The 25,619-nt window shown below is 36.4% G+C and overlaps 1 protein-coding gene across 4 annotated transcripts in view; it reads right to left on the bottom strand.

The window, feature by feature from the left end:
* The window catches only part of PPA2 (inorganic pyrophosphatase 2), a 91,148-nt gene that overhangs the window by 57,754 nt on the left and 7,775 nt on the right, over window positions 1-25,619 (bottom strand). For 2 of the 4 annotated variants that reach the window (XM_045471318.1, XM_045471300.1), the window contains exons 2-6: window positions 17,152-17,216; window positions 14,979-15,023; window positions 10,315-10,368; window positions 8,762-8,881; window positions 403-489 (exon numbers count right to left, since the gene is read on the bottom strand). In XM_045471318.1, coding sequence (XP_045327274.1) covers window positions 403-489; window positions 8,762-8,881; window positions 10,315-10,368; window positions 14,979-15,023; window positions 17,152-17,216 — 371 coding nt within the window. The remainder of the gene's footprint in view (window positions 1-402; window positions 490-8,761; window positions 8,882-10,314; window positions 10,369-14,978; window positions 15,024-17,151; window positions 17,217-25,619) is intronic. The other 2 variants (XM_045471327.1, XM_045471308.1) reach the window with 1 other exon arrangement.

Genomic DNA, 25,619 nt, shown 5'->3' with positions numbered 1-25,619 from the left:
GTATTACATTTCCTGTCTGGATAATGGTAAGGAAGCTAAAGACAAGACTCAGCAAACATTTTCTGTAAAAACTCAGATAGTCGTTACTTTTAGACTTTGTGGATGGCACGATCTCTGCTACCACTCCCCAACTTTGGTGCAAAAGCAGCCACACCGAATACGTAAGTGAATGGGCATAATGTGTTACTAATAAAAACAGGTGGTGCCCTATATTTGACTTGCCATGGCTGCAGTTGACCAACCCCTAGTGTAAGAGAAAGAAACAAAGATACAAAAAGGGACTCGTATCAGAGGGATTGATAGGCTAGAACTTAGAAGAGCTGACGAACTAAAGAGAACTGAAATTCTACAGCATGAATAAACTAGAACATATATTAGAATAGCATTTTCTAGAAAACAAACCTTTGAGCCTATTTCACAAACATCAATAGGGTCATTATCTCCACAGCAGTCTGTACTATTATCCTTTCGACAGGGATCTTCCCAAGTCTAAAAAAAAAAGGGAGAAGTGAGGCAAAAATATAGGTTAATACTCATTAAAATGTATCTCAATTTTTCCACATGATCAAAGTTTTGCAGTCGTAATCCAAAGGAAACATTTTCAGAAACTACACAAGCTCCATGCCAACATGCCAGTAAAACCTTAAACATCATAATAATTAAGACAAATTTACAGTATTTCCTCCCTCCTGCCTCTCATTTTTCTGTGTAATCACATCTGAAAATACAAACATACTCTTCTTCCAAGTTGAGTCAGCATGTAAATTCATGCTCACTTTTCAAGTTTCAGTTCAGAGATTTCCACTGTCTATGCCATTTCCACTGGCTGCCTAAACTGTTGCTTCCATCATTCACTGCTTCCTTTGACATGGTAATAGCACTGAGTCTAGCTTTCCGTGTTTGAAAATACACTTCCTATACTTTAAATGACTTCTACTAGGAAAAAAACAAAAAACAAAAAACAAAAACAGCTTTGCCTTCATAAACTAAAGAACAAGATAGTATCTACACCAAATAAAAGAAAAATCTATTTTTGTCTCATTTCATTTCAGTTAAAAAAAACCCTCTATTTTGCCATCAAATCTCAAGACCTTGACAAAAACACAAAAAATTGTCAACTCTATAGTTTACTTAAAAGATATACCTTGTTGGTTACAAAATATACACATGGGCATTTTTATAAATACACACCACTAACAGAAATTTGTTACCAAATTTAAGTATCTCCTAGGCACAATCCTTCCCAAAAAGCCTCATAATTACCTAATTCTAAATGGAAATGTGGAAGCTCCCCAAAATTATTTTCCTCAGATTTACATTACAAGACACGCAGAGACTGTGTTACCTCAGGACTGTTATCTAGAGATAATTTCAGATTATCCAAGCTTGGTTCTTCTAATTTTTTAAAGGTAATTTTAAAAATATACCCTTATTTATAGCTAAACCCTAGATAAACTCCAATATTTTCCTTCTGGTGCTAATTATATTTAGGAATAAAATGAACCCACCCTTACCAAAAAAAAAAAAAAAAAAAATCAGTAAACCAAGATGTCACTACCCCAAATACTAATATTACTAGCAAAATATAAGAAGAACTGACATAAACACATTGGTTCTAGGTGAGAGGCACTTTCTGCATGATACACACAACCACCCCCCACCCCCACACACGTTAACTTCATTTTACAGATAAGTAAACTGAAGCATAAAGAATTTAAGTTTCCCAAGCTCACATTTTCTAAATGGTGGCAATGGGATGAGACTCAAGGTATTAATTATTAGGCTATGACGCCCAAGTTTCAATGGCAACTGATCGGCAATTACTTTTAGATAAAACCTTATTCTATTTCATGGTTCTCTTCTTTTAAATACCTGTTCTTACTCTCAGAATCTCCCAAGTAGGCATCCATTCACACAGTCAATATTTACTGAGTACCTACTCTGGGCCAGGAGTTAGGAACAGAGATGAATAGGACAAGGACACAGTCAATACCCTGAAGAATGTCATGTTAATAAATGGTACAGCATTTGTCATAAATGCTATAAAATTAATCTTAATGTGCTGGAGAAACCAAGATGGGACTGAACTATAACTGAAATCAGAAAAGTCAGAAGCAGAAGCAGAAAAATATCTGAAAGGTTCTTCCTTCCTAATGCAGGAATCCTCTCTTGAACCTCCTTTAACTTCACTTCCACTCTCAGGCAACAAATGTGATAAGCTAAAGTCACTCTGACCTAGATTCTAGTCCTACTTCAGTCACAAACTACCTTGGCCAGAACATCCAGACCTGTTTCCTCACCTATTAAAAAAATGGCTAGAGACAACTGCTAGATACATCTCAGTCCTGAGTTCTATGATTGTTAGTTTAGTGGTCATTCATAATCTACATGAATACTACCAGTGAATAGGAAGTTCACAAATTCATGAGATAACTTAGCTCATTTTGATCAGCTTTAATTTTAAGAAATTCTCTCCGTGAACTGAGACAAAAATAGTCGTCACATAAGTTTGTACTCTATATGGTTTTAGTAAGTCTTTCCATTTGTTAATTGGTTGGTCTATATTCCTCTCAGAACTCAACTTTCCATATTATCTATCAATTTATTCCTCCTGTTGAGGAAATAAGTACATAAGTGCAAGCTCTACAATCTTGTCACTTCTAAGGCAAGTTCTTCGTGATTTCCTTTACAGCAAAACACTTGACTGGTTCATTCTATTTCCAGTCCTGTCTTTAATGCTTTATATGCACAGGCCTCAGTTTTTATTACAAAAAGAGATTCACATTAAATGATTTCTAACTTAACTTTAATATATAGTATAATTTTAAGTAATCACCAGGAGAAGAAATCTTGACAAATTTAAAACTTTGATGACGCCCTCTTGTGGAGTCCTAACTGTATAACTAGGCAGAGGAACAACTAAAAAAACCCTCAACATCCACAAGAGGAAATTCCAAATCTTAGTATTTGCTTCCCAAAAGTTAAGATTGGCATTCAGAACGTAGAAATAACTTCCACAACTAAATAAGAAAAAGGGCAACTCAATACAAAATGGGCTAAAGACAAGAATAGGTAATTTAAAGAGAAAACATGAATGACTTATAAATATATGAAAAGATACCTAGTCTGATCAGAAAAATAAAAATTAAAACCATTAACATGACACTGTGTCAAAAACCTAAAAATCTAATAATGCAAAATATAGTTGACCCTTGAACAACGTAGGGGTTAGGGATGCTAAACCCCTGCACAGCTGGAAATCTGACTGTAACCTTTGTCTTCCCCAAAACTTAACTACTAACAACCTACTGTTGATCAGAAACCTTACCAATTACATAAACAATTAATACATTTTATATTTTGTATGAATTATATACCATATTCTTAAAGTAAGCTAGAGAAAAGAAAGTGTTATCAAGAAAATCATAATAAAGAGAAAATACATTTATAATACTATACTATAAAAACTCTGTACATAAGTGGATTCAAACCCATGCAGTTCAAACTCATGTTGTTTAAGGGTCAACTGTACTGGTAAGAATGTAAGGCACCTGGAACCCCATATACTGCTAACGGGTGTGTACACTGTAACAATGCCTTTTGTAAACAGTTGACAATACCTAGTAAAATAAGTGTGCAACGCATAGTAGGCAATGTGACTTATAGGTATATACCTACCAGTACATACGTATGTATACCACCTATATAGAAAAATTTTAGCATGGACCCAAGAAAAACATTAAAAAAATGAGAAACTATCAGCAGAAATATAAATAATGTTAATCTCATAAAAAAGATGACTATAAGCTATGAAAATAAATAAATCAAAATACAAAGATTATTGATCTAGCCTAAAATAAATCTTTCTCAACCTTGTGCAGGTGTTTGGTATCATTACTTACAATCTATAAATATTAATCAATACATCTGTAGTCACCATGCTCTGGGCCTTAGGTCGAAACATAACTGACTTGTACAGAGCTGTATATACAGGTGCTTCTTGAGAGCTACTTCCTGATTAATCAGGATTCCTATAACCAGATCAAAGGAAGTAGGATCTACCTAGCCACTATCTATTTTAATAGATTCGATCTGAAGCAAAAGCCTCTATGAGATGTTTTACTATTAGCAGCTACTATCAGCAGCAACAGTGTCAACATTGAAATAATATTCTTGAAAACTAACTATGGAACTAAAACATTTGCTTTGATTATCCCATTCGATATTGACAATAACCTTCTGGGGTGGGTGGTATGATGACAGAGATGTACAAATAGGCCTAAAGAGATTGAGTCACTGGCTCCAGGTTATAAAACTAATAGGTGGTACTAATCGATACTTGGGGTCAATAAACCACATTCATAATGAAATATGAATAATAAACACAACAGCATTACATTAATACCGAAGAAATCTTGGGGATGAGGGAAGGGGTGGGCAAAACGGGTGAAGGGGAATGGGAGGTAGAGGCTTCCAGTTATGCAATGAGTAAGTCACAGAGATGAAAGGTAGAGCATAGGGATAGATCAGTGGTATTGTAACTGCATTATATGGTGACAGACGGTAGCTGCACTTGTGAGCACAGCATAACTTACAGAGTTGTCCAATCACTGTGCTGTACAGCGGAAAGTAACGTAATAGTGTGTATCAACTATACTTCAACTAAAAAATATTGTTGTTTATTAAAAAAAATTACAGAAAGTTAAAATTTCATGATTCTAGTCCTTTAACATTACCCAGTCCACTAACATTAACAGGTCTTCTAAATATTCACTCAGAAGATATAACATTGGAATAATCCATTATACATGGAAATATAACTGGGAGAAAACAAAGCAAGCTTCTGCTCAGGCCAAACTCAACCTTTGGGGACGGCACTACTGCCAGCGAGGGAGAAGTTATCAAGGTTCAACAGATCTGAACTAAACACAGCACACTGATGAATCACCAGTAAGTGAGAGAGACTCCTACTTAAACAATACTCTACAGCTTAATGTTCTTCCAAGCACGGTTGGCTTGGTAACTGCTCTTAACACATATCCTGCTGTTACAAGACAAAGCATAAGAAAACGGCAAAATCCAATACCATACAAGCTTATGAAACAAATGCAACACACACAATGAATTCATTACCCTTTCTCGAATATTTATTAATTACCTACTCTGTGCCAGGCACTAAGCTAAGCAGTTAGTTGGAAAATGTCAATGTACAACACAGAAAGAATCCCTATCCTCCTGGAGTCTGCATTCTAGCTAGAAGAAATTAACAACAAATATAATAAATAACTAAATTATGGAACATGTTAGAAGTTGGTAGGTTCTATAGAAAAGGGAAAAAAATAAAGTATGAAGCAGAACAAAAATTCAGGAGGCAGGGTTAAAATTCTAGAGGATCATCAGGGCAGACATCATGAAGGTCATTTATCAGCAAACATTTAAGGAGGTAAGCCATGTGGGGTGCCTGGGTGGCTCAGTCGGTTGAGCGTCTGACTTCAGCTCAGGTCATGATCTCACGGTTCATGGGTTCGAGCCCCACGTCGGGCTCTGTGCCGACAGCTTGGAGCCTGGAGCCTGCTTCAGATTCTGTGTCTTCCTCTCTCTCTGTCTCTGCCTCTCCCCTGCTCACACTCTGTCAATCTCTCTCTCAAAAAAATAAACATAAAAAAAAAAAAAAAAAAAAAGGAGGTAAGCCATGTGTGTACCTGAGAAAGAGTGTTCCAAGCCGGAGGACACAATAAATGTGAAGGCTTGAGGCACAAGTGTGCCTGGGGAACAAGAGGAATTGTGCAAAGGCCAGTGTAAGAGTGAGGGAGCTGGAGAAGAAGGATGGGAAGCTGGAGATGAAATAAAAAACGTAAATGGGATCAGGGGCTGGCTATCATTTTAAAAGATTAATTCTGTCTTGACACTGACAATGAAGCAAAAAGATATTAGATACAATTATCCCGTCCCATCAACACTTGGTCTAATTTCAATTTTCTATAAACAATAATCAATTTAGGGGTGCCTGCGTGGCTCAGTCAATTAAGTGTCTCACTCTTCATTTCAGCTCAGGTCAAGATCCCACAGTTAGTGAGTTCGAGCCCTCCAATGGTCTCTGTGCTGACAATGTGGAGCCTGCTTGGGATTCTCTCCCTCTCTCCTCCCCCCGTCTGCCCCTCTCCCGCTCACACTCTCTCTGAAAAATAAACTTAAAAAAAAAAAACATTAATCAACTTAGTTATTTTTGTTTGGTAAGTAACTTCAATGCAATAGACAGTATATTCTTTTGCTAAAGACTAACACACTCTTTTGGATTTGGGTTTAAAAAGATAGTAAAAATTTCCGGTTAAAAATGGCAGAGAGTGTAATACAGGTCTATTCTTCCTCACTTCCATTCTAGCCACACTGGCCTTTTTTCCTGTTATTCAACACAGTAGGCCTACTCCTACCTTGGGACCTTTACAACTTGCTGCTTCTTGCTGGATTCCCCTAGGTGTCCATGCTACTTGTCCCCTTACTTCCTTGAGGTCTTCACTCAACACCTACTCACTGAGGCCTTCCCCCTATCTAACACTGCAACAATCCCAATATATTATAGCCCCATTCCCTGCTTTATCGTTCTCCAACACACTTATCACCATCTGACACACTGTACATTTTATTACTTTTTTTTGCCTTGTCACTCTGTCCAGAATAAAAGACCCAGAAGGATCTCTGTCATTCTGATTACTACTTTAACTCCAGTACTGACAACCCTGCCTCGCAACATCAGGCACTCAAAAAACATGTACTGAATGAATGAACAGCTCTGTGAAGGCTTGGTGTAGAAACAAGAGAAATTGGAAACACTGAAGGAGTCGCTGTGGTAAAATGGAAGCAAGAAAAGACAACTGTTGCAAAACGAGGCTGGAGCACAAAGCAGAGGCCAGACTGATTAGGCAGGGTGGAAGAGCCATGTTAAGAATATCACGTTTTATCCTTTTGGCAATATGAAACCACCAAAAAGGTTCTTAGAGGAGGAAAACATTAGCAGATTTAAGTTTTAAAATGTTATCTTGGATGCTGGATGGAGTATTAAATTTCAGTAGGCAATAGTTCAGGATGCATTAAGAGACTGCCACAGTCTAATTCTGTTATAATTAAAGTAGAGCTACTGTACCTAACAGACTAACATAATCGAAGGTAGGAGCATCTTGAAAATTCAAACATATCTGGAGGAGTAAAAAAATTTGTCAGGACTTTAGATAAACTACAAAAGCTCATAATTAGGAGATGATTAGTAGCAGTTATTATGCTCTATGGGAACCAGTGGTTCAGTTGCTGATTACCCCCATGAGATTGAATTCCTTTAGAAGAAAGATCATATAATAAAAGTACCAGTAGATGTAATAATGTGATCCCTATCCATCTGGCACTCTTCTAAGATGAATGTGCAATAACTCACTTAACCTCAACATGACCATATGGAATAGGTATTTTATCATCTCTATTTAACAGGTAAAGAAAGTGAGGCACAGAACGACACAGTAAGTTACCCAAAATCACATTACTATTACATGGCAGTATGGCTCCAAAACCCACATTCTCAGTCACGTATTTTGCTGCCTTCATTAATATATATTTGCTGCCTTATATTAATATATCATTTTTCTTTGTATACCCAACACCCATACACTGCTTAGCACATAAATACTTAATAAATGTTTAATGAAATAAACAAATACATCAACTTTAGTTTATCCCCTGCCTACTTTGTCTCTGTTTTTGTCTTTCTCTAATTCAAATGCTTCTTTGGCCTTCCCCTCATCCATACATCCTCTCCTACAGACAGTATCCCCTAAGCTTAACAATTTTTTTTTTTTTTTTTTTTTACCCTTTTACTGCTAGGTCAAACCGAATGTCTACTTAGGCACCTGGGGAGTCAGAACACCTGCCTTCATGGTTTCAACAGGCCAGACGTTCTTTTTCTTAGTACATCATTTTAGAAAGGCTTGTTTTAACCAAGAACATATCCATGTGGGTGGTCTAAATGCATCAAAGGCAGGCTGACTCTTTAGAAAACAATTTTCTTTTTTGCTTCCCCTGTAAATATTTATTCTACAAGGGCAGCTGGTTTTTTGAGTTGGATAAAGCAAGTCTCCCTTTTTTCAGATATTTCTCCAAAATAATTTTGGAATTTCATGTGAAATATTAAAATTAATAGATAAAATAAAAATAGAAAGCTTAAATATCCAGATAGATGGCCTAATATAGATGGCTCATAATCATACAGACAAATACTTCTCTATATCCACTAAGCCTAGACAAAATTTTCATTCTATATACTCTGAGTTTCACTCATTAAATAATTTGGAAGGAGATATCATTTTCCAGGAGTGAGGAAACATGAAAAGAAAACAAAATGGGATAAGAAAGGATGCTATCACATATGAAGGTATATAAAAGCATAATTTGTCACATTCAAAGAAATGACTGAAGATAAAGCAGATAAAACATTTTTCACTGACTGTTAATAGCCAAGCCCAGAAAAGGAAATATGTTCAAAATGCCAAATATGAGTGTTCTATATCCCTAACTCCAAGAACTTGAGTATAGACATATATATAGTTTGAAAAAAATTTATAGATACAATGAAACTCCCCATTAAAAAATTTTAAATTTACAAATCTGTCAAACTGACACGTTCTCAGAGCCAATTTAACTTCAAGTAGTCCACAGGATTTACAAGAAAATTTTTTCAGAAGACAGAGAAGTTTTACCATTATTACAAGAACGTTACCTGAGGGAGGGCACCATAATTCCATATATAACCCTTGTGAGGGAAGACATTCGCCACATAGCGTAGCTTGCCATCCTTTGTATCTTGTTTAATGGGATTCAATGGCTCCTTCGTGGCAATCTACACAGATCATGGAAAAAAGGGGGAAGGAGAATGAGAAATGATTAATCCTATATTCAAATTGTATGTTTTAAATCTGGTATTATCAGGTTAAATATTTATATTCTAACTTACTGGTCAAAGACACTGTAAAATAAGCTAAGCCAGCTCTTATTTCTAATTTACAGTGTTGTGTAAGAAAAAACATCTGGAAAGGAAACATCCCATTATAGATGTAGGTATTCTATTATTTATGCATTCATTTCTAATACAAATAACAGAATGACTGAAATGGCAAGAGGATAAAGATTAACCTACTTGCTGTTTTGTTTTTGTTTTTTTAATTAGTAAAAATTAGTGAAAATACTAATTTTGGGCATCTTATCATCAATCTTATGATAAAAAGGTTAACTTAATTTTCATCAAGTAATTCCATTTGTTTTCTTTCTATCAAACATACTCAAACTGCCTTGTAAAAAAAAAAAAAAAATCTATCCTATAAAGAATGACTGAAGCCATTTTTTAGTGAATAAACACTGCTTAAATTAGGTAGATTCTCAGATTCTTGATCTTATACCTGAGGTAGAAAGTAGCCAGAATTCTGAAACATTCTGAAGGAAGACCAAAAAAAGAACCTATTATTTTTACTTTTCCTTATCAAAATATTAACCAAAGCAATGCTAGTAATTAGTGACAATTCTCTAATATAAATTCTGAAAAATACATACCTACATAATAATCTTTAATTAAAATACTTTAAATAGTATTTGCCATTGCATCCAAAGCTATAGGAAAAGACTTAAATAATGAAGGAAACTAAGTGCCACAAATTAAATTTCACTCAGAACTTTAAGGGATCTTACCTAACTGAAGATGGAACAATAAAATTCTGAAAAGCAAAAGGGAAGTTCTTGATAGGTTCATGCCTCATGAAAAGATAGAAAAGAAAAAAAAAAAAAAAGGTAACCAGGGGAATTAGCAGACACTCTTAGTGTTCATTGATCAAGAGTTGGCCAATAAAATGTTTTCGTTCCTGGTAGAGTAAAATCTAAAGGACAATTAAGTCCTTACAAACTAAACTTGCCATGATTCCCAAATAAGTATATTTCAACTGTATCTATGAACAAAAATATATCTCAGAATCTGTTTAAATAAACCTTGAAAAGATTTGTTATTTTCAAAGACAGAAGAGTCAAAGAAAATTAAATAAATATGTGTATAACAAACTAGAACGGCAAAAATAGAAAACACGTGCTTCAAAGTAAAAATTCAGCTCTATTTTGCTTTTAGAAATGAGATTCAAAGTTCACAAAAGTGTTTTCAATTGTTTGTATCATAAAGTAGTTTGTCAACCATGCGAAATTCAAAAATATTATGCCAAACGACTTGAAACAAAGTTTTTATATCATTATTACTTATAATTTCCATTTGATATTAATAGAAAATATTCATACCTCCATTTTAGCATTTGTCCACCGAGGTACTTCTACAACCATATTAAACAAAGTCTGCAGTTAAAAAAAAAACAACAACAAAAAACAAAGAGAGATTGTTTTTTAAATTTTACCTATCCTTTATCACTCACCTCTTGTGTGACAATGCTTTAGTTTCTTTCCCTACAAAAATGTGTGCAGACTGTATCATACATCTGCATATGCCTTAAATTTCTTCTGAAAAATTAGAGAAGCTGTCTAAAACACAGCAGAATTTAAGCCATCATGTCACTTGAACAGTGCTGCAGTGTCAGAAGTTGCTATATTTCTGGAAATATCTTCACAGTATAGTGACACAACTAGAATGGGGTCAGGAAACCAGTTTCAAGTTTTATTTTCCCACTAAAACAGAAGCGATAGACAGGGTCCATCATGTGAGTTGAATGTCTCACTTTTCCAATCTGCAAAGTAAGTGTAAATACTCTGTCCTACTCACCACCTACATAAGGTTGTTATAAAGATCAATTATGTAATTTAAATGAAAATACAAAAAAAAATATAAAATATTTTGAAAATCACAAAGCACTATTTAAATTCAAGTTACTATGATCATAATGTGAAATTAAGGATATCTGCGTAGGTAGGTATCAAGTTTACAAAGAGACAGACTAACACCTTTCTACACTTAGTTTGCTTATCTAGTGATCTCTGGTTCCCTAAAGTTACAAAAGGACTACTACTTCTTTTTATCATGTTTGAATTTTGCACTGTTTAAAGCAAAGCAGATTATAGGTCAATGGTTAGCAAAAATAATTTCCCACAATACTTAGGAATACAAGGCTATAATTTCCTGCAGTTTGGGCCTTATAAAGAGAAAGTCTCAAGGGTAAGGTTGCCTTGCATGCCATTTTGATATCAGTAACTAACAGCTTACCATAGCACAGTAATGGTTTAAAACAGTGTTACACCAACTGTGGCCGAGAACCAGAGCTAACTGCAAGCTGACTGTTATAGGTTCACTTAGAAACATTTACAGCAATCTGATGCAGTAATTTTTAGGTCTGTTGAACCCTGAATTACACTTTTCTTTAATTACACTTTTCTAATAATAATTGTATTTTTTAGAAGTATCAGTTCACAACAGATTAGAAATAAACCAAAAAACTAACCCTTTAGTATAGATCATCTGAGAAAGCAGTGATTAAATATACTTACTCTCAATTGTGCCACACGTCAAAATCACCAGGAGAGATTTTATCAATTAAAAAAAAAAAAAAGCTTCCTAGAGCCCCACCCCCCACATACCCACTTATTTGAATTCAATGGTTTTGAGGCAGGGCACTGCTTATTTTTCAAAGCTCTCCAAGCAATTTTAATATGTAGTCAGAGTGGAGAACTTCTGGTTTGCAGCATTGCTAAACAATATCTGAGGGCTTTCCAAGTGAAACACAAATGCTATTATTAATTCAAAGGATGCCATTTACACAACTAAGTATAAATTTAAATTGAGCCGCAAAAAATAATGATGGTTGTTCAATTTTTCTAGGTAAGACTAAAGTTTACCAATGACAGAACTGCATATCCATAATGAGATGAAGAACAAAGCCAAGAATGAATTCTCAACAATTGCTCCTTAGAAGTATGTCTCATACCTATCTTAGCAACCTCATACACAGTCTTGCTGTTATGTTTCATTTTCTATGCTCTTTCATGAGGTATCCCAGCACCTGTTTAAATATGTCTCAAGTAGCTGTTAAAAAGAAAAACCTAAGTAAATGGCAGATGTTCACATAATTTATTCATCCTTGAAAGCCTGGCTATAAGAGGACAAAGGCATACAGATGAATACTCAGAGGTGATAGAGAAGACCAGGCTAGTGGCAATTGTTTTACACAATGACACCTACGAAAACCACTCAGAGACTTGAATTAGGCCAAAAGAACAAAAGATAAGGTTTGAATCTTAAGCCTGCAAACCATCTCCCCTCATCATTTGTTCTGATCTCTAAAGAACAAATTTCCAGTCTGCTTTTCTTCTTTCCAGATAAAATGCATATAATCTATAATTTTTCAAAGCCACTGTTAGTTGGGTTATCCTAAGACTACTGTTAATTATAAACCAGTAACAGTCTACTGACATCTAGTACAAAATCACAAAGACACAAGGGGACACATTTCCGAGAAAGTTGGGTATGAGCTAGGACCATTTACCTCCTTCAGTTATCTCCTCCATTTTTCCCTGCTATTTTTGTTGCAAAAACCAAAAAGATAACTAATAAGATACGAAAAAAAGTCAGTAAATTTTATATGCCTTTGGGAAAAATGGGAGGAAATCACCCTTCTTTTCTCTTTCCAACTCTTAAAAGATCAAATAAATTTTCGTTTTGATACTAAAAGCAAAGGCAACAAAAGCAAAAATAAACAAGTGATACCATCAGACTAATAAACTTCTTCATAGCAAAGAAAGCCATTAACAACATAAAAAGACAATCTAGAAATGGGAAAATACGTATTTGTAAACCATGTATCTGATAAGGATTAATATCTGAAACATAAAGAACTCCTGCAACACAACAGGAAAAGACCAATCTGATTAAAAGATGCGCAGAGGAATTGGACAGTTTTCCAAGAGACACACAGTCAACAGGGACATGAAAAGGTGCTCAACATCACAATTATCAGAGAATGAGATATCACCTCACACCTGCTGGAATGGCTGTCACCAAAAAGGTAAGAAATAACAAGTGTTGGCGAGAATGTGGAAAAAGGGGAACACTCTGCACTGTTGGTGGGATGTAAATTGCTGCAGCCACTACAGAAAACAGTATGGCAGTTTTCCAAAAAATTAAAACAGAGCTATTGTATGATCCAGCAATCCCACTTCTGGGTATTTATCCGAGAAAAAAAAAGAAAACAGGATATTAGAAAGATACCTGCACCCCCATATTCACTGCAGCATTACTTACAGTAGCCAAGATAAGGAAACAACCTAAGTGTCCATCAATGAATGAACAGATAAAGAAGATGTGCTTAATATATACAGTGGAGTATTATTCAGCCATGGGAAAGAAGGAAACCTGCCATTTGCGACAACAATGGGTAGACTGTTAGGGCATTATGCTCATTGACATAAGCCAGACAGAGAAAGACAAATACTGCATTTTACCACTTATATGGAATTCTTATATATGGAACCTTATATATGGAATTCTTTAAAAAAAAAGGGGGGGGCAGACTAATTCATAGAAACAGAGAGTAGAAAAGTGGCTGCCAAGGGCTTGGGGTTGGGAAAAATCGTTCAGAATTATAAATAAATAAACACACAAACCACAAACAGACTCAAATCAGGCAGTCTCTGACAAATGAACCATGTTCTAAGAATTAAATTTTAAGTTGGCTATATGCTCTCAGAATACATTTTCCCCAATGAGAAAACTATTTCCAGGTTGATACATAAAGTCTCTAGGAAACTATAAAGCCTCGAACCCCTCAATGTCTATTCACCCAACATCTAGGGCAGTGGTTCTCAAACTTCAGTATGTGTAAAATGCCCTGAAACACTCGTTAAATATGTGGACTAACTGGTCTCCATCAAGCAGAGATTCTGGTGTAGTAGATATGTAATTAAGGCCTGGATCTGAAATTTTAACAAGTGTTCTACATTATTCCAATGTATGTGGTTTAAGGACCATTTTAACAAACACCAGTTTAAGAGAATACAAGATGGACGGCAGGCAATGGTGGTGGGGTGTCTGAACAACACCCGGAGCTATTTGTGGAAGTAGATTCAAAGGCTGGGGTCATGAGTTTCAGTTGAAATAGAGAAAAAAAAGATGGAAATAAAGTTGAAGGGAAAAGAAGGCTGAGGAAGGTGATAAGAAATGCTGTCTGGCATCAGTAAGATAAAAAGGCATCAACAACATGAGATGAGATGACAGACATCAGTCAGACGTTCTGGGCCTAAGTCAACAACCATCGAAGGTTTGACAGTCACATATTTAAAAGATATATTTAGAACATGTTTATTCTAGCATATAGGTGGTCTTTTTTCCTCCTCTATCCCCAAAAAGATTTGTCCCTGCATTCTAAAACAGCCTCTCAAACCACCTTTTTCCTTATAATAAAAAAAGGACAAAGTGACCAATTTTCATAAAGTACCTTTACTTTAGACTATCTACCATGATAAGTAACTTGCTACTAAAACCTGGGTTCTGTTCCTGACTCTCTCTGGTTTTTCACTTATAAGATGAAATGTTAAGGGGATTCCTAGAATAGTCAGATTCATAAATAGAAAATGGAATAGTAGTTACCAGGGGCTGGGTTCTGAAGGAGGGAACGGAGAGTCACTGTTCAGTGGGCAGAGTTTCAGTTTGAGAAGAAATTCTGGAGATGAACGGTGGTGACGACTGCACATGCGGAAGTACCTAATTACACTGAACTGTACACTTTAAAAAGTGTGCAATGAAGAAAACGGTAAATTTGATTTTATAAACAAGAAAAAGAAATGAAATGGTAAGATCATCCCTAGCTGCCATAATACACACATATTGGAAGAATAAAAACATCAGAACGCACACAAAAATCTTCATAGAGGGGAAAACTTTAGAAGCACTTTACAAATGCAATCATCAAGGTCTTTAACGGACAACAGAAGTGATTCACAAAAATAAAAACCTTTAGATATACCTCATATTCATCATTTCGTGCTCTCTTTGTAGGAATGCCATTTTCCTATAAAAGAAAAGATGGTATTTGTGATTGTAATATCTCATCAAAGAATACAACTGCACTGCAAAGCAATCCAAGTAAGCCTACTGCAGAAATATTCCACTACAGAAGCTGTCCAGACACCGGGTTCAACAGAGAACTACCGAATGCCCAGTTTCTTTTCTCTCAGCATTTGCATCCCCAGTGCATGAGCATCAAGGTGTTTCATAAAATAAATTATTAGAAAAGCTAAATCTCTTTCAAGTATATTTTCCTAGTTTTTATAAAAATAAGCAAAGGCTCTGTTCGGTCTTAAAGGAAAGACTGTCAGTCTCCCGTGATTACACTTAAAACAGTCATTTCATTATTGAAATGAAACTCTAGGGAGCATGACTAACAAGCCATGAAAGTACTCAGCTACACCTCCTGCCTGTAAATTCCACAAAGGTGTGATTACTACGCCTCCATCAAGCACTTTTAAATTAAAAAAGACTATATGATGGGTTGGGAAGAAAAATTACTCCATTCACAAATGCTCACACTTACATGTAACCTTTACACACCAAAAAAACAAAAACAAACAAAAACACCAAAAAAGGAAACAAAACAGGAAAATGACTATCCCAAATAGGCCCTGAAACATTATTTCTGTTCCTAAAATAACCACCTCCCAAAGTACAAGGTGCAACAGTTCTAATCATTATAGTTGAGGATGGGAGAAACTTATGTACACAACCACTGTGTGTACCAATCCCCACGTGCCCAGAATTCACAGGCATATCCTGTTCTATGTTAGTCCTGCCCTATTCTCAACTTTCTCATATTCCCCAAAACCCATTCTCCTTAGGCAGAATATCATGCCCACTGGAATGTTTCTGGTCCACTCTTTGTTCCACCTTCACCCCTCCCTACTACCTGATTCCACAAAATATTATCATTTTGTTAGGTGAACAGATTTTGTCATGGTACACCCACACATGAAGCAGCACCCACCAATCACTCCTTTCATTATCCTGTTCTAGTTTTACAGCACTTAACATTCTCTGATTGACTTGTTTCCTGGTTGTCCACCTCCTTCCATCGAGTGGGAACTATATCTCCTATCTATCTTACTCACTGCTGCAACCCTAGTGCCTGGAATGCCATCTAGCTCATAATAAGCCTGCAAGAACTGTTTACTGAAAGAAGAAGTTAGTAAGTGAATAAATAAATGCATGCACTTTTGGCCAAAAGCAAGCAGTGGTGTTGGGAGACAGGAGATATTTGGGTTGGACTGTTCACTGGCCAAAACAAAACACATGGACACACATACAGTAAAATGGAGTTCTTTCTGCCCTCTCTTTGCCTTCTTTCTCTCTCCAGATTATATGACCTCCTGTCCTGCAGCTGAATAGTACTTAGAAGTAATGAGCTGGAATGATTGCACAAGAGCAATTAAGAATACAACCTTTGGAGTTAGAGCACCTAAATTCATATCCCACTTCCCACAACAGACGATAGATTTGTGACCAGGGGCAAGGTACTGAACCTCATTAGCAAAATAAGGGTAATAACAGTAGCCCTAGCTGTACTCAGATAATGCAACTCAAGCTCTGAGCACAGTGCGTGGATAAGCACTATGAGCATTCAATAAATCTTCACTATTATTCTCCCTGCAGCCATCTTATTGACAGTCCAGGCCTCTGAAGGGCTGGAAGGCAGCACCAATCCCACATCAGTGTTCCATAACCTTCCTCCTGGAATGATCCTATTCTCACACTAATTCTAATTCATGAAGGAGGCTTACAATCTTGTTGTGATAACTCTGTTATCCTTCTTGACTTCCAACCCACATTCTTTCCTTTCAAAATGCTTCTAAAAAGTATTTTGTGGTGACACTAGAAGTACATGTTGTCACCCCCAAAACAAGTTAAAAACTATACCTCTGTCGGGGCGCCTGGGTGGCGCAGTCGGTTAAGCGTCCGACTTCAGCCAGGTCACGATCTCGCGGTCCGTGAGTTCGAGCCCCGTGTCAGGCTCTGGGTTGATGGCTCAGAGCCTCGAGCTTGTTTCCGATTCTGTGTCTCCCTCTCTCTCTGCCCCTCCCCCGTTCATGCTCTGTCTCTCTCTGTCCCCCCCCCAAAAAAAAAAAGAATAAAAAAAAAAACTATACCTCTGTAGAGTCCACCCTCAGAGGAATATCATGAAAGGGGGAAATGTAGTCACCAGCTACATTCTCTGCAAAGGAAAAACAAAAAACAAAAATAAAAATACAGAATTAAAGCAATGGACTATCCTGTTCTTCAGAGCAATTATATCCTTATCCACTTTTAAACCTAAAAGGAGTTTTTAAAGTTTTTTTGAAATTAACTTTAACTCCCAATTTAAAGTTTAATTCAACTTTTAAAACTTGCCCCAATATGATGACCACAGAGAATACATACCAAATAATCCACGTTTGGTTTACTGAAATAATTTACAGTTGACCCTTGAACAACATAAGTTTGAACTGCTTAGGTACAGATTTTTTTTTATATAATACTGTAAATATATTTTCTCTCCTTTATGATTTTCTTAGTAACATTTTCTTTTCTCTACCTTACTTTATTGTAAGAATACAGTATATGATACATGTAACATACAAAATGTGTGTTAATCTACTACTTATGTTATGAGTAAGGCTACCAGTCAATATAAGCTATTAGAAGTTAAATTTTTGAGGGGTGCCTAGGTGGTTCAGTCGGTTAAGCGTACGACTTCGGCTCAGGTCACGATCTCGCGGTCCGTGGGCCCGAGCCCCGCGTCGGGCTCTGGGCTGATGGCTCAGAGTCTGGAGCCTGCTTCCGATTCTGTGTCTCCCTCTCTCTCTGCCCCTCCCCTGTTCATGCTCTGTCTCTGTCTCAAAAATAAATCAACGTTAAAAAAAAAAAAAAAAAAAAGAAGTTAAGTTTTTGAAAAGTCAAAAGTTATACATGGATTTTCAACTGTGAAGTGGGCAGGTGCCCCTAACCCTGCATTGTTCAAGGATCAACTGTACTTCTCTAGCTTAACACATCCAAAGCAGAAAATGTCTAAAATTGAGTAAAGCCCCAAATATGAAATATCTCACTTGTGAACAGATACTCATTAATAAGTGACTGGATTAAAACTGATGTCACTTTTCCGAGGAGTAATCTAACAACAGAATTCCCAATTTCTGTCTACAATCCTATGAACAGGATGTAAAGATCCTACCCAATTAAAAGAAAAGAACAAATCATTTGTTTCCATTCAGTGATAAGAATGTTTATATTAAGGTAAGCTTAAAACAAAAACAAACTTTAATAATAAAAATTGTCTTATCTTCACTGCATATAAAAATGCATATTTTAAAAGCTGGGCTTAATACAGCCATAAAAATTTTTCAGTTTATAATTACCTAAGTCAGGGTATGTTTTATTTCTGGCCTGCTACCTCTTTGGCATAATTTTCAAATTTAGACTTTAAAAAAAAATTTAACAAAATAAAACATGAACTGGCTGACAGCCTAATACTCAGCTCCCAAATCTTGGGTTTTCAAATACTATTCTCCAGTAAAAATAACTAGGACTTCTTAAAGAAGAGGCGGATTCTAAGGCTGGGACAAAAAGTATACAAGATGAACCCAATGGATCCTGTAGGACCAGAAATCAACCAAGTGCTCAAAGAAACAAAAGGTTGGCGGTATGTCAAAAGGAAATGGAGCCAATCTACAAGAGCTCCCAAAGGTCAAAGGTGGAACAAACTGAGGAACAAATAACAGAGTATTCGATCACAAACCAAATTATTAAATAAATAATACAAGAGACCCACTAATGCAAATAAATGATTGTTTAAATAAATAAATGAGGGAGAAGAGACAAACATTTCTTACAAAAAATTCCAAGAAATATATACATATAGATGTCGCCCCTCCAAGAAGGAAAGCTTACCCTGCTCTCCCAGAGTGCAGACTAAACTTAATGACTGACTCACTTCAACATACAAAGGGAAAAACAATAACATTACAGTAGAGAACTCTGGCAAGAAGTACCCTTAACCAAGTGATCAAAGTTGACATCACCAGTGAAAAGTCATGTTAATAACATGTACCTCCTGATATGCTGTGATGAGAAGGGTATGTACTTCACTTGTATTTTTCCCCCAAACCCATAACCCCACTCTCATCACAAGAATGACAGCAGATACATCCAAACTGAGGGACGTTTTACACAATATTAACCAATACTGTTTAAGAGTCTCAAACTCATAAAACAAATAAGGAAATACTGAGAAATTGTTAGATTGGGGGGAATGTAAGGAAATACAATAACTAAGTATAATGTGGTACCCTGAACTGGATTCTGTAAGAAAAAAAATGACATTAGTGGGAAAACTAGTCATATCCAAATAAAATCTGGAGTTCACAGTTGGTACCAATGTTGGTTTCTTAGTTTTAAAAAATGTACACTGTTAATGAAAGATATTAACACTTGGGGAAAGTTGGTAAGAGATATACTGGAATTCTGTACTATCTTTGCAACTCTGCCAAATCTGAAATTATTTCACAATAAAATTTAAATAAACAAAAACAAGCTGTGGCGTCAGCCCACTAAAGTGAGAAGCTTAGAATTTAACAATGGCCCTCACTCCACCAAAACTGCATTTCTTCTTCTCATGCTTCACAGGCTTTCCTTAGCACTTATTACTAAAGTTCTTGCAGGAAGGAGTTTCTGTTGTTTGTTTTCATTTGTTTTGTTATGCTCTCTCCTCAGTCCCCAGCATCCAGAAAGTACCCAGCACTTAGTAGGCATTCAATAAATACATCTCTATTACAATTTCATTTTTCCGTCCAAAAAGTTCATGTAATTTTTCTTTTACCACTCTAGGAACAAGGGAGTTGTGCATGAAAGATCATGTACAAGGTAGGATAAAGATGACTAAGAGTACATAAGTGACAAAATATATAAAAATCTTGCCATGACCTATAAAGCTCTTTTCATTAGTTAAAAAAGATGCATCTTAAAAAAATGCTTTTCCATACCAGATCAAACATCAAATTCTCTGCCTGAATTTAAAATCCTCTATGAGTAACACAAGAAACGAAATTATCAGTTTGCTGCATGATTATTTACTTTTCTATAAGTAACACAGATACTTAAATGGGTCACCTTTATTTTCTATTAAAATAAATTATGGCAGTGAAAACTGAAAATGATACAGACACTTTTAAATATTTGACCCAGAAATCCTACTGTTAAGCACTTGACCGAGAGAAATGAAAACTTATGTTCACGTGAAAACCTATAAGTGAATGTTTATAGGTGGCTTTATTCAAAATCAAAACTGGAAGCAAACTAAATGTACAAATAGTAAACAGATAAACTCTGCTACACCCATATAATGGGTGTTTTACTCAATGATATATTAGTCCCAAATAAAAAAGAATGAACTATTGCCAAGTGAAAGAAGCTAGACTCAAACCATTTCCATTTACATGACATTCTGGAAAAGGCAAAACTATAGGGATAAAGAGCAGATCAGTGACTGCCAGGGCTTGAGGGTGCAGGGTAAGGGGGCTAAAGAGAGACCACAAGGAAACTATTTCGGGGTAACGAACTGTTCTATGCCTTGACTATGACAGTATTTAAATGAAATCTATATTTTATCAAAACTCAGAACTGTTCACACAAAAAAAGTGAACTAATGTATGCAATTTAAAAAATAAATATGGAGCAAAAAAAATCAGTTAAGGAAAGTATGTATTAAAGTATAAATAAAAGGCGCGCCTGGGTGGCTCAGTCAGTTAAGCATCCAACTTCAGCTCAGGTCTGATCCCACCATTCGTGAGTTTGAGCCCCGCATCTGTGCTGACAGCTCAGAGCCTGGAGCCTGCTTTAGATTCTGTGTCTCCCTCTCTCTCTGCCCCTCTCCTGCTCATGTGCGCGCTGTCTCTCTCTCTCAAAAATAAACAAATATTTAAAAAATTATTTTTTTTAATTTAAAAAAAGTATAAATGGAAGCTCTTGTTCCAATGAGCAATCAGTCTGTAATTCTTCACTTTAAGTCACAAAGGTAAGGCAGTTTTGAGAAAAATGCAATCCTTTAGCAGACTGTATCAATAATTACATTTGAGACCTATCACTGTGATGGGAATTAACAATAATCCCAGCTCTAAGAATTCAGGATGTTGCACAGACCAGGGAACTTCATTATTAAAATTAAGGAAGTATAGGAAATTTGACAAAATAGCTGGGCTGCCTTTGTAATTAAGAGTGAAAAATACCTCTAGTACACTGATTTGGTGTTAAATTTCTCTAGAGCTCCAATGCTCTTGTTAACTGGGGACAAGCCCCAACAAACTAAGATTTAAGATGAATGCATGTTACTCAAGTCTGAGCGAAAAATGGGACTAGCCTAAGCTGTGATTGCTAAAAGCTAAAGATTTGTGAAGTGTGCCTTGGTACCTATCTCTTTAAATTGCAATCTAAATGTTATATTCGGGGGTGCCTGAGTGGCTCAGTCGGTTAAGCATCCAACTCTGGATTCCGCTCAGGTCATACATGATCTCACAGTTCGAGAGATCAAGTCCTGCACTATGAGCACAGAGCCTGGTTGGGATTTTCTCTCTCCTTCTCTCTCTGTCCCTCTCCTGCACAAGCACACGTGTGTGCTGTCAAAAAATAAAAAAATACAGATGCCTGGATGGGTCAGTTGGTTAAGCGTCCGACTTCAGCTCAGGTCATGATCTCACAGCTTGTGAGTTCAAGCCTTGCATCAGGCTCTGTGCTGACAGCTCAGAGCCTAGAGCCTGCTTTGGATTCTATCTCCCTCTCTCTTTACCCCTCTCCCACTCATTCTCTGTCTCTCTCTGTCTCTCTCTCTCCCTCTCTCTCTCTCTCTCTCAAAAATAAGCATTAAAAATTAAAAAAAAATAAACTTTTAAAAACAAACATTATATTCAAACACTATGGTAATGCCAATACATATGTTTAAGTGGTATCTAATTGGCATCTTGGAAGGTAAAAAGAGTTATTAGTGAATGAGTGGTCTCAGATAACCATACCTACCGGAAGCCATTTGGATCACGAAACAGTATAAATAAAAATGTACTAATGAAGAAAAAAGAATAAAAGAATTACACATACTAAAATAAAAATAAAATATGGCTTTAAATATCAGATAATGATAATGCTTTGATGAGCAATACACCAGTAAATTCACACAGAGCAATGAATACAGAGATCAAGAGCCTGACTTCTAGTTACTGAGCTTGATAAAGCCACTCAATTTCTCTGAAACTTAATTTTCTCAATTTTTTCAATTGAGCAATGTACAATTTGTACGTTAAAAGGTAAGGTACTAGATGCTGGAATACAAACGTGCTAAAAGTGAGCTATATCCACAGCCAAGAAAGGGAATGCACTAAATCATCTACATAAGCATTATCCAGTAAGTGCAAAGACAAAGGTCCCCTTGGCATCATTATCAGAAAGCTAATCATTGACCTAATGCACAAAGGAAGGAACGAGAACCCATTAAAAGTTTTCTAAGGTCAGTGCTATGAGTTGTTAGTATGCTCCATATAAAGAGTATGAAGAATCTCTAAAGGTAGATTTATTTTTTTTTAAGTTTATTTATTTATTTTTGAGAGGGCAAGAAAGCAAAGTGGAGAAGAGGCAGAGAGAGAGAGGGAGGGAGACACCTAAAGCAGGTTCCAGGTTCTGCGCTGTCAGCACAGAGCCCGATGCAAGGCTCAAAGCCATGAACCATGAGACAACGACCTGAGCCGAAGTCAGAAGCTCAACTGACTGAGCCACCCAGGAGCCCCTAAAAGTAGACTTAAAGATAGGTAGAATCTATCCTGATCCTCTCTATACAACAAAAAGGGTAATCTATATTATACATATGAGCCATAGACAGAGAGATGTGGTATATGCAGCAAGCGCTGTGGCAATGTATGGCACTTTGTAAAGGTAACAGAACTGAGGCACAGTACACACAGCCCTTTCTCAGAGTCTCAGAATAATAAATTAGTAATAAATCTTGAGTGAGAACTTCATTATATGAAGTTCAGACTGGTTGTTTCTTTAGATTTAAAACCAAGTTGTTGCTATCAGTTTGCTTTTTAAATACCTATTTTGTTGTTTAAACAAAGCAATGCATGTACATGGTTAAAAAAATGACATCAGGGGGCGCCGGGCGGCTCAGTCGGTTGAGCATCGGACTTCAGCTCGGGTCATGATCTTGCGGTTCGTGAGTTCGAGCCCCGCGTCAGGCTCTGTGCTGACAGCTCAGAACCTGGAGCCTGCTTCCGATTCTGTGTCCCCCTCTCTCTCCACCCCACCCCTGCTTGTGCTCTGTCTCTGTCTTTCAAAAACTGAATAAACATAAAAAAATTAAAATTAAAAAAAAAATGACATCAGTACCCACCTCTCTAATTCAGATCCACTTTCAGAACAACCTACTTTCACCTCTTTAACTTACCTTAGGTCTAGTGATTATCTACATCTCCCTAAATAATATATTTGTATGATAATTTTTTACTTTACCAATTTTAGAGATTATCTACTGTTTCCAATGCTAAGATATAATTTTGTTTCATTTGACCCCAACGTATTCCTCTTAAATTCTCTACTGACCAATCTTAACACACTATAGCTTGATTCCAATGTTCCACCAAACACAGTATTTCTTGACCCTACTAACTGGCTTTTTACGTCATTCTCCTCATTCTTCTTTCTCTCTCCTAATTTCTATCATTTTTTTTTCATTTCAAGGTTGATAAATGTTCTACAATCACACTGAATTTTCTGTGCTTTTCCTATTAGTGTATTTCCAAAATGTTTCTAATCATAGGAAAAACTTGGGAGTGCTTGTCAAATAAAAAGAAAAGTCTTTAGACCCCCCATACCTAGGGAACCAGAATCTTTTTTCAAAAAAAAATTTTAATGTTTTATTTATTTCTTTTGAGAGCGAGAAAGACAGAGAGCAAGCAAGGGGGGTCAGAGAGAGAGGGAGACACAGAATCCAAAGCAGGCTCCAGGCTCTGAGCCGTCAACACAGTGCCAGATGTGGAGCAGCTTGAATCCACATACTGTGAGATCATGACCTGAGCTGAAGTCAGAGGCTTAACTGACTGAGCCACCCAGGAGACCCGGGAATCAGAATCTTTTTTTTTTTTTTTAACGTTTATTCATATTTTGAGAGACAGAGTGTGAGTGGGGTAGGGGCAGAGAGAGAGAGGGAGACAGAATCTAAAGAAGGCTCCAGGCTCTGAACTGACAGCACAGAGCCCCACGCGGGGATGGAACTCAGAGACTGTTAGATCATGACCTGAGCTGAAGTCGAACGCTCAACCGACTGAGCCAACCAGGCGGCCCCCCGGGAATCAGAATCTTAAGAAGAGATCTGGATATCTAGATTTTTAGCAAGCACCCGCAAATAATTCTTACACTGAAGTAAGTTTGATAAGCATTGTCTATGTGCTGATTTTTGGCCTAGTGTTACAGTTAAATTTCCTTTCCTGTTTGGCTTCTATTTTGACTTGTGCTTCTAATTATGTTTCTTCCATTGTCAGTCACAATCATATCTATAAATTATTCAAATGCCTCACAGATTCCACAGAGACTATGGAATTCTCTCTTTATACAGTTCCCTTTGAAATCGCTATCCTCTTGGTGCAACACGGACTGAATGCTTTTTTGGCACCCTAAGATTTTGCTTCTTTGGTCTCCAGCTCAGCTCTGTTTTCTGGACCCCATGCACTCATCCATCTTTTTTGGTTTACTTACTTGTTTTGCTGGAGCATATCCCTAATTTGTGTTCTGTAAGAAAGGATGCATACAAGGTAAATTTCCCAAGTCCTTAAATGTCTGAAATATCTTTATTTGGTCTTCAGTCTAGATTAATGTTGTCTGGATAAATTGTAGGGGGAAAATTATTTTCTCTCAGAATTTTTAAGGCACTACTCCAGTCTTTAAGGATTCATTTATGCTGGTAAGTCACATACCAGTTTGATTATCATTCCTTTGCAGGTGACCTGTTCTCCCTCCCTCCTCTGTCCCCAGCCCCAGGACTTTCAGAATCCTCTTTATAAAAGCCTCAGTTTTCTGAGATTTTACAATGCGTCTGAGACTAGGAATGCTTAGGTCCTTAAATTCTTAGATCTCTTCTGTTATCTATCTCTTTGTAATTACCTCTCCATTCCTTCTGACACTTGTATTAGTCAAATGTTGGGACAACCTAGATTAAATCTCTATGTCTCCTCTTTCTACCTCATTTTTCTGTCTGACATTTTGTTCTACTTTCTCATAGATTTCTTTACCTTATATTCTAACTTTTCTGTATTAGTTTTCCAGGACTGCCATAACAAATGATCACAATGTTGGTGGCTTAAAACAACAGAACACCATTTGTCCCACTACACCTTCTACAGAGTCCTTTGTTTCTACAATCACAGCATTTTAATACATCTGTGATGATCTTTTCTTCATAGCTTCCTCTTCCTTTTTAAAGGATGTAGGTTTCTAAAATCTCAGAGGATACCTGTTGGACTACTTAAAATTCAAATTCTCTTCTTTCTACTTTCTCTTTTTCCTATTTAATTTATAAGATTTCCTTAAATGCATTCATTGGATATTT

This window comes from Leopardus geoffroyi, chromosome B1 (assembly GCF_018350155.1).
Source record: "Leopardus geoffroyi isolate Oge1 chromosome B1, O.geoffroyi_Oge1_pat1.0, whole genome shotgun sequence".
Classification (NCBI taxonomy): domain Eukaryota; kingdom Metazoa; phylum Chordata; class Mammalia; order Carnivora; family Felidae; genus Leopardus; species Leopardus geoffroyi.
The sequence above is the reverse complement of the archived record's forward strand: the minus strand, read 5'-3'. Positions and strand labels throughout refer to the sequence as shown.